This window comes from Leptinotarsa decemlineata, unplaced genomic scaffold, assembly GCF_025532065.1.
Source record: "Leptinotarsa decemlineata unplaced genomic scaffold, Ldec_3_MD MMD2_tig00000576_RagTag_RagTag, whole genome shotgun sequence".
Classification (NCBI taxonomy): Eukaryota; Metazoa; Arthropoda; class Insecta; order Coleoptera; family Chrysomelidae; genus Leptinotarsa; species Leptinotarsa decemlineata.
In genome coordinates this window covers 8445829-8464047 of record NW_027412551.1, presented here as the reverse complement: position 1 = coordinate 8464047, position 18219 = coordinate 8445829, and the positions used below count along the sequence as shown (strand labels likewise).

At 35.1% G+C, this 18219-nt stretch overlaps 2 protein-coding genes across 5 annotated transcripts in view; both read left to right on the top strand.

The window, feature by feature from the left end:
• stac (C2 and C2B_Munc13-like domain-containing protein staccato) overlaps nt 1-18219 on the top strand; it is a 137811-nt gene that overhangs the window by 57476 nt on the left and 62116 nt on the right. Inside the window, exon 1 of one of the 4 annotated variants that reach the window (XM_074174364.1) lies at nt 4454-4714. The exons of the other annotated variants lie outside the window; for them this stretch is intronic. Within the exon in view, the coding sequence (XP_074030465.1) occupies nt 4617-4714 (98 nt within the window). The 5' untranslated portion in view covers nt 4454-4616. Of the gene's footprint in view, nt 1-4453; nt 4715-18219 lie in introns of those variants that run through there. 4 annotated transcript variants of the gene reach the window in all.
• Nucleotides 11849-14423, top strand: Ssadh (Succinic semialdehyde dehydrogenase). Its single transcript, XM_023171346.2, has one exon. The coding sequence runs from the start codon at nt 12033-12035 to the stop codon at nt 13536-13538; it is 1506 nt and encodes a 501-aa protein (XP_023027114.2). The 5' UTR covers nt 11849-12032; the 3' UTR covers nt 13539-14423.

Here is an 18219-nt window from a genome sequence, read left to right as displayed (position 1 = left end):
TATAAGTATTCCGAATTGCTATCATTTTAAAATGGCGTCGTTCAATAATATAATTTGATATCAATCGCAAGAGTTTTAAGGTATTTTAGCTTATACGTTACCTCTATAAAACTGTTAAGAAACATTCAGTTCTAGGAGTGATGGTATTGCGAGTCTCGGACTACTTTCAAAGATATAGATTTCTATAAAAATGAAGATAGGATTTCTCACGTATTGTTTGAATAAATATTGTCTGTCGAGATGTTTTGGCTAAGAAGCTTCTTCCATCGATTACAAAAGCTGAATTTCGAATCAATAAATTTTTCCTGTTTTCAGCAATAACAAAATTGAAGCACTATGTTACACGGGTCTTCGTCTAAAACGAACCACTTTCCTTAATTTTTTTCCAATGACCAATATTACACGATGTTATTAGGTATATAGTTATTGGGACGCTAGTCGAATAAAACTAGCAAATTATACTTCATTACACGACTTCTAAAATCAATGTCAGCTGGTTCTTCTTAAATGCTGCATTTTATTCTTGGCGACAGAAAATATATATTAGCGGAAGCAATTTTATTTTATAACAGTTATTTTATTGTTATGGAATTGTAGTAAATATACCATACTATGAAATAGTTGGGAAATTATTGTTAAAGTGACAATATGGTAATGAAACCAAAATTGTGTTTGAAAGCATTCCAATAAAATAATTTCATTAAAGCTACAGGAAGCAGTTATCAAATAATCTTGAAATAGTTTTATGAAGATCATAAAAATATCACAGGAAAGTACTATAAAAATGCTACAAAACAATTTACTTTTATAGTAAATATATATTTTTATATATTTATAAGTCCAGATATTCAGTTTTTATTTGGCAAAGCCTAAAGGGTTAAGAGATATCTTGTTGAAGTCTTCTATTTAGTAAAGTCGTTTCTGGCAGTTCACCACCATCTTGGATGAAGCTCGGTAAGAGTCAAGTGCTTCCAAGGCCGCTTGGCTTAGAAGCACTTATTGATTCATATATGAGGTTGTTTGAGTCAAATTTTCCAAGCACAAATGAATGATGTTGATTTCCCTAGCAGGTTTACATCTGTCATGGGTCTACCACTGTAAACACCAGCACCAGAACCTGGAGGTGTTTTCGATCCATCAGTGACCTAATAGCTCATTTGCTCTTAGTATTTCATTTCCCCGAAGGATGAAGGATCTAGTCCTCTCTACTCGAATTAGGGTCGTAGGTCATGGTCGTCCAGAAGGTACGCGCAGGTGACGTCAAAGCGAATTATTTCGAAGAAATCGGTATTCTCGAAGCATTCAAGAACAGTTTCGAGATTTGATTGTTATTCGCCAAAACAAGTGGATTGAGAGACATTTGAATCTCTGTTATTGATATGTATAAATGCCTACGAATGATTGTAACGTGAACTCATTACCTAATACCTATTTTAAAGGATCGTTCTGACGAACGATCGTAGAACTATGTATATGTAAGTAGAACTGCGAGTGATTGAATAATTACCTCTCAGGAGGGTTATTCTTGAATAACTCCTCGTTTGCAACGTATGCACAGGTGACGTCACAGCACTGCTTTTAAACAGATCTGTGTGTTATTCAAGAATATGGGAGTAGCCCCCCAGCAGTCTCACTCTTTGTTTACTTTTATTTTTCAGCGATCCAGTTGCATTGACTTGCATTATACAAATAGCTTCCCTTCATGCAATCTTTCCAATTTCTCTATAAATAAAAATCGGGACAATTTATTCTTGAAGAAAGTAAAGTATGTTTACATACATTTCTTTAATGCCCCCCCTTTTATTTTTTGAATGGGTCAACTCAAAAAATTGAAATTTGGGATAGTGAAATTGATGCATGAATATTTCAGCGGCGGCTCGTCAGAGGAGGCAAGGGAGGTTTAGCCTCCCCATAAAATTTGAGGCTATTCATCGCAATAAATTAAAACATATTGACACATAATTATGATTATTTTTTTCTAAAAATGCTTGGTTATCATCACTTTACCATTAATTTTTAATATAAATACATAGTATGTCCGAAAAAGCACTATCACTCGCTACGTAGTACGTACCACACTGTATCCTGCATCAAAAATACTCAAACGCACCGCCCATGAACGAATAACGTATAAACCATCAAACTGAAATAATAAATGTCATACGTTGCAAGAGAGCCAAACCTCCGACCGCTTTAAGAAACACAGGCTCCACGAGACCGATCCAACCAGCGACATACGTCCCGATTTGTAATTTCAGTTGTAGAAATTATAGCGTTAGAGGAGGCTAGCCTCCAGTTGGACTTCGTTAGTGTATGACTGCGTTTGTTTTTGATTTAATTATTCGGACGGGATGCCGTGACGGACCGGAACTGAAAAGTATTTCGGTAAATCGTTTTAGTGTTTCTTGATAATATTTGTTATTTGTGAATATAAAACAGGCAGTATTGTATTATGGCAGTGCTTTTTTATAATATTTTTAATTTGTTTTTAAAGCGTTTTCTTTCAATTTCAAGGTGTTTTCAGGTTTTCACATTTCGGTAAGTTTTTTTTCGTTTATTATGGATAAGTTGGATGAAATTAAAAAACTTGACGATATAGTCGATTGATTGCTGACAAATAATTTTAAGTCTTTATCTTTATAATGTCTTTATAATAAATTTTACATTATTAAAACTCTGGGAAGGCCTCAACCAAATTTGATTTCAATTAAAACGTCAGATAATCGACAAAATCGAGGATTTAATATTAGTTGGTACGATAAATGCGATTGGTTAACGGGCTCCATTAAACGAGAAAAACTTTTTTGTTGGCCTCTGTTTTATTTTCCGTACAAACCGAATACCAAACGTGGTCTAAAATAGGATACTCCGATTTAAGAAATTTACCTCGTTCTACAGAGAGACATTTTAAATCTAAGGAGCATATATTTTCGTCTTGTAAATTAAAATTGTTTAGCAAACAAAATAAAGCAACAGCTTTAGATACAGCTCAAAAAGAGGCCATAATTTCTTTTAATAATCAGGTTAGGGAAAATCGGTCGAATTTAAAAAGACAATCGATGTTACGATTTATTTGGGTTCCCAAGAATTAGCTTTTCGCGGACACGATGAAACCGAAGATTCGATTAATCGCGGCAATTACAAGGAACTTTCAATGTTTAATGATTCACAATTTGGCACTTTTTTAAACGGTAGCGTTTTTTCGGGCACCTCAAAAACCATCCAAAATGAGCTTCTAGACAGTGTGGCATATATTATTAAGGAAAATATAAGCAAGGAGATTGGAAGTGTTTCTTTTTTTGCATGGGAAATTGATGAAACTAACCTATATTACCTGTACATCACAACTTTCAATCGTTTTTAGATATGTCAAAAATGGTAATGTGGTAGAACGTTTTATAGGTGTTCATGATGTTTCATCTGGGCGCACAGCTGACGATTTGTTTAATTTTTTATTTCCTAAGTGTGACACCTATAATTTTAGGCAAAAGTTAATTGCGCAAACCTATGATAGGGCTGCGGTCATGGCCGGCCATTTAAATGGTTTACAAACTGAAATAAAGTCCATAGTTTCACATGCACTTTTTACGCATTGTCATGCCCATGCTCTAACTTTAGTATTAAGCAAAGCGTGCAACAACATAAAAACTTTCACGCCTCCGGCGGACTTTTCTGTGTGTGTATAGTCTCTATGACTTTAGCCTCCCCTGTTCTCCAATGCACGAGCCGTCACTGGAATATTTTATTTAGAAGTGTAATTGACAGATGAAACTTTCAAGATATATTTCAAGAAATATCTGTAGAGATATTGACGTTACTTTACTGTGTTCGAAAATGTTCAGCGTGAAATATCGGATAGGCTGTTCATATGTCAAGAAAGTTTCATCTGTCAATTTCACTTCAAGATAAAGTATTCATGCATTAATTTTATTTTCCCAAATTTCAATGTTTTGAATTGACCCCTTCAAAAAATAAAGGGGGGGGGCATTAGAGAAATGCACTGTATATCCTCTTATTGAAGTTATCACTGAACCAGCAAAATAAAATGAAAAATGCACGTAAGAATGATGCCGTAAAATCAGAACATCGGGCTACTTTAAAAATGTATTAATGACTTCCTGTTCGGTCGATAGTTTGTTATCATGCCTGTTGTTTCCCCTCAGGGAATTGAAAATGTCGGGATCGATTGTACAGCGAACATATCGAATCACCCGGTACACATTCTCCTTGGCATTGATTTCGTCTTGCGTTTTTCTGCAAGTTCCGGTTTTCCCTTCAAGTAAAATGATGAATCGTAACAATCCACGTTAATAATCTTTCTCCGAATAATCGAATACCGTTCTAAACAATAATGCATTCAAAAAGCCCCCATGTTCACCGTCGAAACAAGGTTGAATGTCATGTTCTGCGTTTCTTACGTATCGCCGTGTCCACACAGTCAGAGTTATTATAAACACGATGAATCAGTTCGCGAGATTGTTTTAACCGGTCTGTTTAAACAAAATTGTCTAGTACTTGATCTAGTCTAGAAATTGCGTACGAAATTCTGGAAACACTGTGCCGAGCAGGTGTCAAATATTGTTTGAAAACGGTGTATTTAATTTCAAATCAAGATCATGGATATGGAAAGTGAAGATTTGATGTGGAAGCAAATTTATACTAAGTTGCAGGCACAGAAATCGGTGGACCATGTTCAAAGTGATCATGAGATAAGGTATGACCTGTTTAGTTTTCAATGTTTTTATTTCCAGAGAGAGTGAATCGATACATTTCAGGGACGTGTATTACGTCAGAAAGTCGCTCTAAATTGAATACCGAAGAAATGTCTTCCTTCAATAATTTCAGTTTTGTTCTTTTTTTTTCGTTTTTTGGCCATAAATAAATCTACTTGTGAATCCATTCTAGATAATCAGAGAATTTTCTCAAGTCTGAAGGCGTCATCCTTGATTTTCTCTCTTTGAATACTCTCTCTCCTGTCCTGTCTCCTCTACCTGTCACATTATTGTGACATCATCAGAATCCTCTGCTCCACAGGATGCTTGATATGACAACACACCCTCTCGTGACACACAACCTCGTGACCTATCGCAACTGTAAAAAAAGTGTTTGGGAGTAATAAGATGGAAACCAGATGTTCATTTAAGATTGGTAATGATTATTCTATAATTTTAGCTCGAAAATATAGTTGGGCTTCGTAGCTGTAGACAACGTTATTTTGATCTCTTCTATAGACATTATCAGTGGTACCTGGCTGGGTTAGATAGATAGATAGATGTTTATTTTACTACATTATGTACAAAGATACATTTATAGCAAGTCAGTTCCTTAGTACTAGGTTACAATAAAAGATTTAAAAATATAAATACTAATCTAGCATTCAGATTGGAAAAACAAGTATACTTCTGGCATAAATTCAGCTATTTGTATAACATCACAACACACAAAATTCACACATATACATTATATATAAATAAATGAGAGGGTTTGACCTTAATGTGTAGACTAGCTGGCTATATAGAGTAATCATTAATCAAATATTCATTAACAGAGTAAAAACCGTATTGTAAAAGAGATTTTTTTATCACAGATTTAAATTTTATCCTGTCAAGATTTCTTGTCATCTCAGTCAATTTATTATAAAGTTTAATATTGGGAGAATTCCTAGCCGATTTATCTAGACGATATCGAGGCTCAAGTAAAATGTCTTTTGTTCTTGTATCGTAAGTATGGAAATCCGAACTGGTTGTAAATATGTCTTTATGTTTATGAATGTGAAGAAGAGTATGATAGATATATAATGAAGGCACTGTCGTGATACCATACTTGACAAATAGCGGACGGCAATGATCTCTGTATTCAGCATTAGCCATAACTCTCAGCGATCTTTTCTGTATAATAAACACTTTACTGGCGTGCGTTGAATTTCCCAACATAACACCATAATTCAGATGTGATTGAATGAGGGCGTGAAAAGTACTGAGTAGAGTTTCTCGATTTGTAAATGTTTTTAGTTTGCGGAGAACAAAGATATAGGTGGAGATTTTCTTACACAGAATGTCAATATGTGGACCCCAGGCTAGATTGTCATCCAGTGTTATTCCCAGAAGGTTATACATTGTGTAACATCGAGCTACCATTAGAAGTTTGAGATGAAGAAGTTGATATATCAGAAAAATTTCAGATATCAATACATTTGGCTTTTTGAAATTGTTTGCCAATGTAGGTACCGAGTAGAAGCGTTGGGTATCTAAAAAGTTAGTTATTCCATATGAAATGTCATATATTGGTTTCCATATTCTAGTTTCGTCAGGAAAATAATTTTAAAAAATTAGGATTGTTGGTCATTTGTATTAAGTGATTCAGAGGTTAAACCAAAATTAATATTAGAAGACATATATCAGAAGACATTATTCTATCACTCATTCTTGCTCCATTGCATCTACTCAGAACGCATGATTCTCGAACCCAATGATAATTTACCTCACGGTGGGATGATAGATCCGACCCTCCACTGCACCCCTCACACCCTTTGAAACTCGATCAATATCAACAAGGCGTCTGGTCCTGATAAAGTGCCCGTCATCGTACTTAAAAAAGGCGCAAATGAACTCGCACTAGTATTTTGCAAAAAAAACTTTCAAATAACTATAGAAGGCTTCAACATCTTGAGAGATCATCAATATGGCTTTCAGAAACAAAGATCAACAGGCGACCTTCTATCGTATGTCACCCATATTTGGAATAACGCAATCAAGAAACATGGAGAGTCAAGAGCTATTGCGGTTGATATTTCTAAGGCCTTTGACTGTGTGTGGGCATGAGGGTTTGCTGGCCAAAATCCGATGCTATGGCTTGTCTGAAAGAATGTTTCCTGCAAGTGGCAGTCGTTGGATATATCTAGAATACGTTTGCCATCAATGCTGGTATTCCCCAGAAATCCATATTGTCTCCAACCCTCTTTTTATTGTATATCAACGACTCATTGGAAAAAACCAAGAATCCAATATGTTGCTTTGCTAACGACAGCACACTTGTCTCGTCATTTCATTTGGATTCCAGGATATCGGCTGCGGATGCACATCTTCACCGGCAGCAGGAGGTTGCGGTTGCATATCTTAATGAGTATCTAGAAGTGCTACCGAATCGGGGTAAAAGTAACCAGGTTCAATTCAATGCCACAAAAACCCAGGCATCGATTTTCTTCAGAAAGATGAATGTCTCCAAACCGAATATAATAATGTCAGAACAGACAGTTCTATTTTCTGCTTCTATACGTTTGTTGTAGGTGAAAATGGAAATCAATATGTCTTGCCACAATCATGTCGATGGAATTGCAAAGGCTGCTTCTCGAAAGCTTGGAACACTGTTCCAAACTGATAAACTGTTCACACTTTAGCAAATTTTGATGCTTTATAAAGCTCAGGTCTCTTTAAACTATATTTATTTTATCTAAACGTTGGGATCAATCAGTCGTATATTGTTTAGAAAAATGACCATTGATATTTTCCGATTCCGGCGAGGGAGCCTGAAAATCAGCTACCAAGCCCAAGGCAGCAGGCGCGCAAAAGAGGGTATAACAGCGCCATCTGCCCGCTACAAATACAAATCCCGAGCTTGAGAGTTACAAGCAAACCAACAAACATACATACATAGAGGTAAAGCTAATAAAAGCGTGGTAAAATAATAAAAAAGCGCGTTAATTACAAATTAAAGATGCAGACTTGTAAACTGTTCCTCCACTTAAGTTAATTATTCGGAATGTGCGAGAACGTTTTGAACAAAATCATTACTACTGCATGTCATTAGTTCGAACACTCGAAAAATGAGTACGCAGCTAAAAAACAAATTTCCAAATGTAAAATGTACAAAACTGTTAGGCAAGTTTTTTAAGTCAAAGACTACTGTAAAGATTGAAAGGCTTTGTAACTACAAGTTACTCGATCTTTCATGTTATTTGAAAATTCAAAGACTACCGAAAACTACCCAAAACTACATATTACTTGACCCCTCATGCTATTTAAAAATGTTGGGGTATCACTCCCTCTGTCTTGCTGCATTGCTTGCAGATAAGTCGTTATTCAGCTCTATTTTGTTCATGTGTCCTATAAATGATAATTATTGCACAATGATCAAAACACAACTAGGAAATTGGTAAGGACAGATCTTAGAAGTAGGTAAAATAATGGTAGGTAAAAATTATATTCATTACTCTTCAGTCTTATGAGTTGTTCTTAGATTGGTGAATAGTTCCGGAAGTGAATTTGTCCTGTAGAAATTTGTTAGGTAGTAATAGTCATGATTCAAATTACTATGAAAGCACGACACATATTTTGTACAAACAATATTGTGACGCCCGAACATACTGTCGTATAGCGAAACACATGTTGCGATTTTGTGAACTCATCAAATTAATTACAATTTTTGATTTCGGCTGGGACAATCACTCAAATAAAACGGAAACCTTTTTTATGGACGGGGGAAAGAGGGCTACCATAACATATGAATCTTGTGATCATTCCATAATGACTGAAATGTTCCTGGATTTTCCCGAAGCTTCCAGACTATTGCCGAGTATTCCACAACACTCCAGATTGTCACTTCCTTTCAAAGCTTGTAAATTGCATATTTAGTTTGAAGAGAACGACGATTATTGAAGTTGATTGTTAAAAAATAATAATTTATCCAAACAATATGAATAATTACAATTTCCATGTAGGGTTACCAAGAAAGTAACCTCTACCAATTTTCGCTCATTTATATTAAATGAAAACATAATTCTGGAAGATTGAAAAAAAATTTTTGGTAAGGGGACAACAACCCAAACAATCGTTAATCTGTTATTTATGGTATAATTCACATAGTTAAAAGTTAATATTTACTCAAGAAAGATTATATCTACTGCGTCCTGGTAATCCATATTATTATAATGAAAAAGTCTTCGAAACACATATCTTCTGAATTTTACTGATAATTAATATTATGTAAACAATGACAAATATTTGATGTCATCATAAAACATGGCCCTGAAACTTTGAAAACGGGTCAGTATTTAAAATCCAAAGTCGAATGAGTCGCATGATGTGATGTACATCCTGTAAAACAATTTCCGTAGCATACCAGGTCTGTTAAAAAAATAAATTGAATTTTCAAATTTCGTGGGCTGCGTACATCCAGTTAGCGATTTTTTATTTTTTTGTGTTGGTACATTCGTCTGGAATACATGTTCACAGTTTCAGCTGTTTAGTAAGTTTTCTTTGTTGGTCGAAGTGTTCTGCGTGTTCGGTGATTTTCTGTTATCGAAAAAAATGGATCAAAGGATGTGCATCGAATTTTGTGTAAAAAATAGAAGTGAATTCCGTAGCCTTTGCATCACAATAAGGCATCGTATTTACCAGATTTGCCTCTCTGCGACTTTTTCTTGTTCTCAGGATTGAAAAGACCTTTGAAAGTACGGCGATTTGTGACGATTGAAAGATAAAAACCGAATCACTGAGAATGTTCAAGGGCATACCAAAAAGTGAATATCAGAACTGCTTTGAGGATTGGAAGAAAGTCCGGCACAAGTGTATTATATCTGAGGGGGAAAACTTTGATTAAGACAAAATAGAAATTGATATAAATTAATAAATACTTTTCGATAATACTTAAAATTCACGTTATTTTTAACAGACATCCGTATCTTTACATCCTATTCAAAGTTGCAGGCACAAAATATGCATGGTTTCGAAAAATTATTCAATTGTAACAGATATAGATGAGAATTGAATCGAATTTTCACGTTCTTCTTCCTGAATTTCTGTACTGGTAAGCTAACCTGGATTTTTCAATATACATATCAACAGTTGGCTCTATAATATACAATTTTGCCTCAATTTAACTTTCTCCATAACTCTTTTGTGTTGGACTGGAATATTCCACCCAACCGCTATGATCCTTGGTCTTGAAATTGAGTGACTTGCTTGTGGACTCCATCTTTTAAATGTTGCAGGTACAATTTTCTTTCAGATTCCCATTAATGAATATTGACCCAACGATTCCCCAAAATCCCAGCCATACATTTAGTTTCTGGAATTTTTCAGTACGACCTTCTGGGAAAATCCCGGGTTTTTTATCACGCCATTATTGACAATTCCGATTATTTAAAGTATTTAGAATTCTAGTGCACTCATCACTAAAACAAATATTTGTGTGTGTACTTCATTAAAGTTCATAGAACATCTCTTATTGCAATTTTTCTGTGAAGGTCACAGATCAACTCATTCTGAAAATTTCATGAAACATTGTAGGTACACGTCGGCTAGTTGAATACGGTTTTGTTGAAATTTTGGAACAGTTTGAAGTCCAAATATTATTCTTTGAAAATAAACCTCTCTAAGTATTTCAGTTCATCTCTTGAAGAAGTAAGCCACTTCCACTTGAGAAGATTATCTTTTTATTTGATAATTTTTGGTAACTTGTCTATTAGTGGACATAATTTTTTATAAGTTTATTACTAAAATTATTTTAAATCTATGCATTCTAGTAGGTTTCTTCATGCTAGAAATCACAACGTTAGAAGGTAAGACCTCTTAAATCCTCAGCTTGCACAAATTTTGACTTCTGAGAGTTATCGTTCGTGTGGGGGTTACAGGTGGTTGAAAGAAAAACATTTTAAATATATATATTCCTCGATGAGTTTGTTGGGGGTTGCAATGGACACCAATATGTTTTGGCACAATCATGTCGCTGAATTGCAAAGGCTGCTTCTCAAAAGCTTGGAACACTGTTCCGAACCAGAAAACTGTACACACCTCAGCATCTTTTTATGCTTTATAAAGCTCAGAAAAGGCCTTCTTTGGAGTATTGTTCTCATGTATGGAGCTCCGCCCCTAAGCATATCCTGAAGTTTCTGGATTCCTTCCAGAAGTGAGCCATCTATCTTTCTTCTATAGATACTTTCACGAGAAGTGTTCAAGTGACTTGGCACATTTGATTCCACCAAGAGCGGTACATATCAGAAATACGAGATGGACTGAGGCTGCTCGTCGTTTTAAAGTACAACTCAGTACACCTTGAACTTCACTGTTTAAGAACTCTTTCATTTGGAGAACTGCGTTTATGTGGAATACACTTCCTGAAAAAGTTTTTCCAAATGGATTTAAACTCCAGTAATTCATATCCAATATGAATCGCTACTTTTGCACAGGCACCGCTCTTTTAGAGCCTCAAGACTTTTTTGTAGTGCTTGTGTTTTGTCCTTAAAAAAATAAAGAGTTGAAAACCAGAGCCCAAATACGACGCACTAATGATTCAACACCAGACACTGTTTCGACCCCTCATAGGTCTCATCAGTGGTGCTGAGTTGAACTACAATTGCGTTATTGGACTCAACTGTCCTTAAACGACAAACCTGAGTAAGTTAAGGTCGATGACATCTACTCTTACGAAGACGTTATCTATGGGATCGACAGAGAACTCAATTCTCGAATAAAATAAAAGAACGAGGCTCCCCAAGGCGTGATAATAATTTGCGAAATACGGACAAGCATGGCGGCTGTTAATAAAAAGCATCGCTGGTGACGTCACGACTTGTGTGATACACAACCTCGTAACTGAGTTATCCTTTCGACGTATATAATTCAGAGAAATGTGTAACTACAGGTTACACATTTCTCAGCAAATTTCGTGTTATCAAATTATGCAAAAATCAGCAAGGAGATAGGAAGGAGTTTTATATTAGAATGTCAATTATTTGTTGAAAATATTCGTAAATTGAGAATTTTATATTGAAACGTTGGTTATCTCTAGAATTTTATATTGAAACGTTGGTTATCTCTAGAATTTTATATTGAAACGTTGGTTATCTCTAGTAGTCAGCTGTTGGCATTATTGGCAACATTGGGTGATCCGTATTCACTAATTCACTTACTTATTTTGTTAATTTTATCCGAGAAACGTTTATGTTAAATGGTAATGATCAAACCTAATTTATATACTCAATCCTTCCCTTGAAAATTCGAAATTGATTTCATTATTTCTTATTGCATAACAGAATGACATTCAGAAGTGTCACAAATTACCGAGAAACATTTAAGGTCATATTAAGGAAAATGCACGTTAGTCAAAAGGCCTTCGTAAATGGACAGTGGGTTGCTGCAGCAAGTGACAAAGTTTTTGAGGTTACTAATCCCGCAAATGGGGAAGTTGTCGGTACCGTGCCCGATATGGATATTCAAGATGCTCAGAATGCCATCCAAGCTGCTGCTACGGCTTTCGAAACTTGGAAATTCACCACGGCTAAAGAACGATCACAACTACTTAGGAAATGGTTCAATTTGCTCAATGAAAATCAAGAATCCATCGCCAAAATAATGACAGCAGAATCTGGAAAGCCCATTTCCGAAGCTCTTGGAGAAGTCCACTATGGTAACAGTTTCATCGAATGGTTTTCGGAACAAGCTAGAAATGTTCGAGGTGAAATTGTCGAAAGTCCTGTGACATCAAAGAAAATTCTTATTGATCACCATCCAATAGGGGTCGCAGCTCTGATCACCCCCTGGAACTTTCCGCACGCTATGATCGCGAGAAAAGCAGGAGCAGCTCTGGCCGTAGGCTGCACTTGTGTGGTTAAACCATCAGAAGACACCCCATTAACAGCTCTGGCTATAGCAAAATTGGCCGAAGATGCAGGAATACCTAAGGGGGTTCTGAACATCGTCACCAGTGACAGGCACAATGCTCCTTCAATAGGAAAACTCTTCTGCGAGAGCCCTCTTGTTGCAGGAATCTCTTTCACAGGTTCTACATTGGTTGGAAAGATCCTCTATAAGCAGTGTTCTTCTGGCGTGAAGAGATTAGCTCTTGAACTGGGTGGTAATGCACCTTTCATAGTTTATAATTCTGCAAATTTGGATAAAGCTGTTGAAGGAGCTCTGGGATCTAAGTTCAGGAACTGCGGGCAGGCCTGTGTGGCATCAAACCGATTTTTAATACAAGATGAAGTTTTTGATGAATTTGTAACGAAACTTATTCACCGTGTGAAGCAACTCAAAATTGGTAATGGAGTTGAGCCTAATGTTAATCTGGGCCCCCTTATAAACGAAACTCAGTTCAACAAGGTTTCAGATTTAGTGAACGATGCTATTTCCAAGGGAGCCAAAGTTCTTACCGGTGGAAAGCCAGCAAGTCATATAGGAAAGCTTTTTTACGAACCAACTGTGATTATTGACATAACTGAAAATATGAAATTGTATCACGAGGAAGTATTTGGGCCAGTGATCAACATAATCAGGTTCAAAACGGAGGAGGAAAGTTTGAAAATTGCAAATGGCACACAAAGTGGACTTGCTGGATATTTTTATAGTGAAGATATCAAACAAATTTTCAGGGTATCTCGAAAAATGGAAGTGGGAATGGTCGGGGTAAATGAGGGTATTATCTCTACTGCAGAGGCTCCGTTTGGTGGTATTAAAGAGTCGGGTTTGGGAAGAGAGGGGTCTCATCGTGGTATTGAAGATTTTACATACATAAAGTATACTTGTTTGGGTAACTTGGAATAGGATTTTTATCATTTTTGTGGAATCAATAAGATTAAGGTAATATAATGTTTTCTGTCATGTGACAAAGTGGCACGGCAGAAAAGCATTCCAATAATTTTAAGATAAATCATTTCTGATATAATTTTTTGGCTTTTACCCCAGCTTAGATTTTCTTTTAACTCAAAAATATTATCAATTAAATTATTAACTTTTATAAAGCACCTTCTATTTAGCAGACTGCTAAATACTCCTATCCAGAAAATGAAATTTGGCTATATTTTCATTAGTGTTTTATCTATTTTTATGAATCTTTTGTGTTTCTAGGATAGTTATTTTATATATTGTGATAGTGATATATATTGTCTTCCATAATGAGTCTTCCAATGGCCATTTTAGCAATATAGAGATGTGAAGTTTGAATTGCTTTTACACAATAACTAGTTTACTGGAGACTTGTGCAGGTTGTTTATCATTGTTGGAGATAGTATCTCTCTATATTTCTCTATTTTGGTAGTTGACATTGAAATTTCAGGTGAAGATTTTTTTTCATCATGAAATATAGGGATCTTCATTGAAAATACTTTTTTCATCACCCCAATTTTTAATTCAGTGTATTTATAATCCAATTTTCATTATTATCTTTAGATATTCAACCTGTTCTAGTCTAAAACACGATAGTTAACTGTAAGTCTCTATTGTATTAGAGAGAAAATGTACCTTAGCTATATCATTTTGTGATATAATGTCGCATCTAGTCGTAATTAACCACATCAGTTGTCTAGTGAAAACAACATATTTATATAGATACATAAATTATACTTTATATTTTAGACAAAATGAGTCTAATCATGTTGTATCACTCTTTTATTTGATGCCAGCAATAAATAGTGATATTTGCCTTTGTTATGTCTGTGATTTTCAGCTATAATATCCCAAGGACATTGATAACTAACGAAATAATTTTATCACAGTTTTCGAAAGCACGTTATTTGGTAACATCCCGACGCCGAAGGCGGAGGGATGTTACCTAAAATAACGTGCTTGAGGAAGTTGTGATAAAATTATGAGTTATTTATCAATGTTCGAGGGATATTCGGTGAGAAAATTTTTTGCAATTCGAACAAAATTATTTATTGAACACACAGTTATTAAAAGAACAATTCGTATAACGATATAACTCCATAAATATTTTCCAAGTGTATTTTTTACTATTGACAGTATTTTTTGGTGTATTTTCTTCAATGATTTTGTCAATTGCCGCATCATTTTGAACACCAAAGCGAGGAAGTGACATTTTCGAAATAAATTGAATTACTGAAATGTCAAACAACTTTATTGTGATGGTTGCTTAGCAATGTCATGACATAAGTGATAACTACCCGTGAAAACTATCCATGGGTAGTTATCAGTGTAATGATGGTTTCATTGGTTATTTCGACACACATGACTAGAAATAGACAAATTTGATAGGATAATTTTTTTGGCAAAAAATTTTCATTAAAATAATTCCTAAAATTATGAATGAGATGTAGGTAGGTCAACATCATTAATAATATTTAGTGAAAAACAGTCACAAATGTGTATAATAAAGAGTGTAATTATATAATGGTAGGATTTAATATATCTCATTTCTGAAAAGATTTCAGTTCCTCGAACTGTGACTTTTATAATTACTGAGAAATAGGATACTCTCACCAGTCACAGAATGAACTCATTTGGTATAAAATATGTATTTGGTGAACAAGTAGAATCAGTAACAAGATTTGTAGAATGATAATAATCTTCATTTATTTTGTTAGCCAAAGTGAAGGGGGAAGTCAATTTTATTTCAGTAGAAATGGGTTACAAAAAGTGAAAAATATAGAAAATGATATGAACAGTGAAATATGCTCTTGCAAATATACAGTATTCAATTGTTTCATGAGGCCTATGGAATTTTAAATTTCGGGGGCTGCCTTTAGTGCACCTCAAGGTTAGAATCTCACCAGATTTAGAGACTATTTTTTCATTCATCAAAGCGGGTACCTAAATGTCTGTGAAACTAGAATAAAAAAACCTGGAGACAAATCAATCAGAGATGGAAATCCTTTTTGGTTAGCAAATAATTCAATTCCCTTGAAATATATTTTTAGAGAAAAGTAACCATAATCTATTAAATGGAAAAAAATTTTCATTACTTCATTAGTCACTATAAGATCCTTCGATACTCGATATCTGATTGAGTACATCATATTATATCTAAAGAAATGAACTTCAAACGTTCAAGCCAGTCTCGAAATACATACACAGTAGGTTGAATGGACTGACGCCTATCACAAAACAACTATTCCCCTGACTAATACCACGAAGGGCGTTGGATTATATCCGACAGTCGTCAGTGCAGGAATCTTCACAGATAATTTCCTGCATATTCAATTGGCAATACAACTGAAAGAGTCGACCTTCAATTTTGGAACGGGCACACTTGCAGACTGGTTTCGGGCTCATTAGCCACTCGTCAGTGCAAGATAGTGACCATCATCGACCTATCTTTCAAAGTATTTCATTCCGAAGTTGGAGTTGGAACGAACATCACCAAATGTCACTCCATCTAGTGGACGAGGTACTAACCAACTGAAAATCCGTAATTTGCCCGATTCCTCTGAATAAGGAAGGAAAACTTTTTTATTAGTCAGTGGGCTATGCTTGAAGACTGGCAATAAACAAATCTAAAGAAATGAACGATATACCTACTGTATAGTTAGGTATATCGAGACTGGCTTGAACGTTTGGGAGTTCATTTCTTTAGATTTGTTTATTGCCAGTCTTCAAGCATAGCCCACTGATTAATAAGAAAATCATATTATATGTCAGTGATTGTTCTCAAGTTTTCTGATGTGATTATACAGGGTGGCCAAACGAATTAGCTCCCGCGTTAATATTTGGGAAAACATAGGGAATCGTCAATGTTTATTAAAAAGTGACGATCTGTTACACTTTTATCCCCCAAACAAGGGTGTAGAATCACTCCAAGATATGTTGGTGACATTGTGGTCGAGTGGTAGTCTTTAAATTTAAAAATTTTGACTATTTTCGCTTATCTATTCCAAAAATGAAGTTTTTTAGCCTATTTCTGTGAACCCTGAGAAGAAACAAGCTGGGCGATATTGCTTTTGTCCTAGGTTTTCACATGGCGAAGCAATAATTTTTCTTACGGCAAAATAAAACGTAATTTCTGAAAGTACTTATAGTCTTGAAGTTTTTATTTTTCTGGCCTTTCTCTGCTTCCAAATTCGATATCATTACATTTTTAAAACGTAGTCTTCCAAATTCCTAATGATGAAATACTTTGTTACCGCGTTATTTTTGAATGCATTTTTGCGTATTTGAAAATGCAAAATATCTATACAAGCGGAGATGTGAATGACGACACTCGCCCTGGACTCCCCAGCACATCAACATCCGATGAAAATGTTGAGAAAGTGAAGAAAATTATTATGGAGAATCGTCGAATCACTATTAGAGAAGTTGCTGAAGATGGCATATCGGTTGGCTTATGCCATGCAATATTTTCGTAAATTTTGGGCTTAGGTATTGTGAAAAAACAATTCATGGCTTTTGCATTACTATAATGCACTGCAATCACGAACAAGCATAGTAGCTTGTTCGTGATTTTTTGGCTAAAAACACCCTATTCATGCCTCGGCCATAGTATTCACCATATTTGCCTCTCTGAGACCTTTTCGTGTACCCAAATTTGAAGAGACGCATGAAGGATTGAAAGGACGGCGTTTTGCGACGAATAAGGAGATAAAAAACGAATCACTGAGGCTTAAGGACATAACCAAAAAGTGCATATCAGAACTGCTTCGAGGATGGTAAGAAACGCTGGCACAAGTGTATTATATCTGAGGGGGACTACTTTGAAGGGAACAAAATAGAAATTGATAACACCAAATCTTTATTTTTAACACCTCGACACGTGTTTAATCTTCCTCTTGAAGATGATCACTTGGTGATCGAAACACTTGTCGAGGTGTTGAAAATAACGATTTGGTGTTGTGAAAACACTTCAGTAATATTCAAAGAATAGATAGTTGAGACCACAGGAATATATAGGACTCTTCAAATTCGAATCTATTCTTGGTGATCCCGTGAAGGTGAAAGAAAGAGAGAACATTAAATTGTGACAAAGTTACTTATTTTGTGTATTACTAAACGATACCGAATAATCTACTCTGGCTCTTTCGGTTTTTATTGAAAACATATTTAAATTTTGCCAATGGAACTTTCATTATAATGTCAGAATATATGATCACAGAATTTTTATATAGGGCATCGTCAAATTTGGGGTACTCTCAACCCATATTCTCGAGGGTTTTGGTAATTTGATGATCATCAAATTAACTATAAAGTTTTTATTACAGCCCTGATAGTCACTCGAAAGGAAGTAACACTTACTCTCTTCATGTACCACACAGCTCATTCGAAAATAATCATTAATTGATATCAATAACCGTTAATATTTCCAATGAGGTTTTTTGACTTTGTACAACTTCCAAAAACCCAAATTTTCATCGGGAGTCAATCAGTAATAGAAAAGAGGCGTTAGGTATGTTTTGATAAAATGAGTTGGCATTGTCCTCGTAGTGCAAATGAATGTATCTCTCATGATTCAAAGCCCATATGAAGTTCCTAAAATATGTTCCAGAATAATAATAAA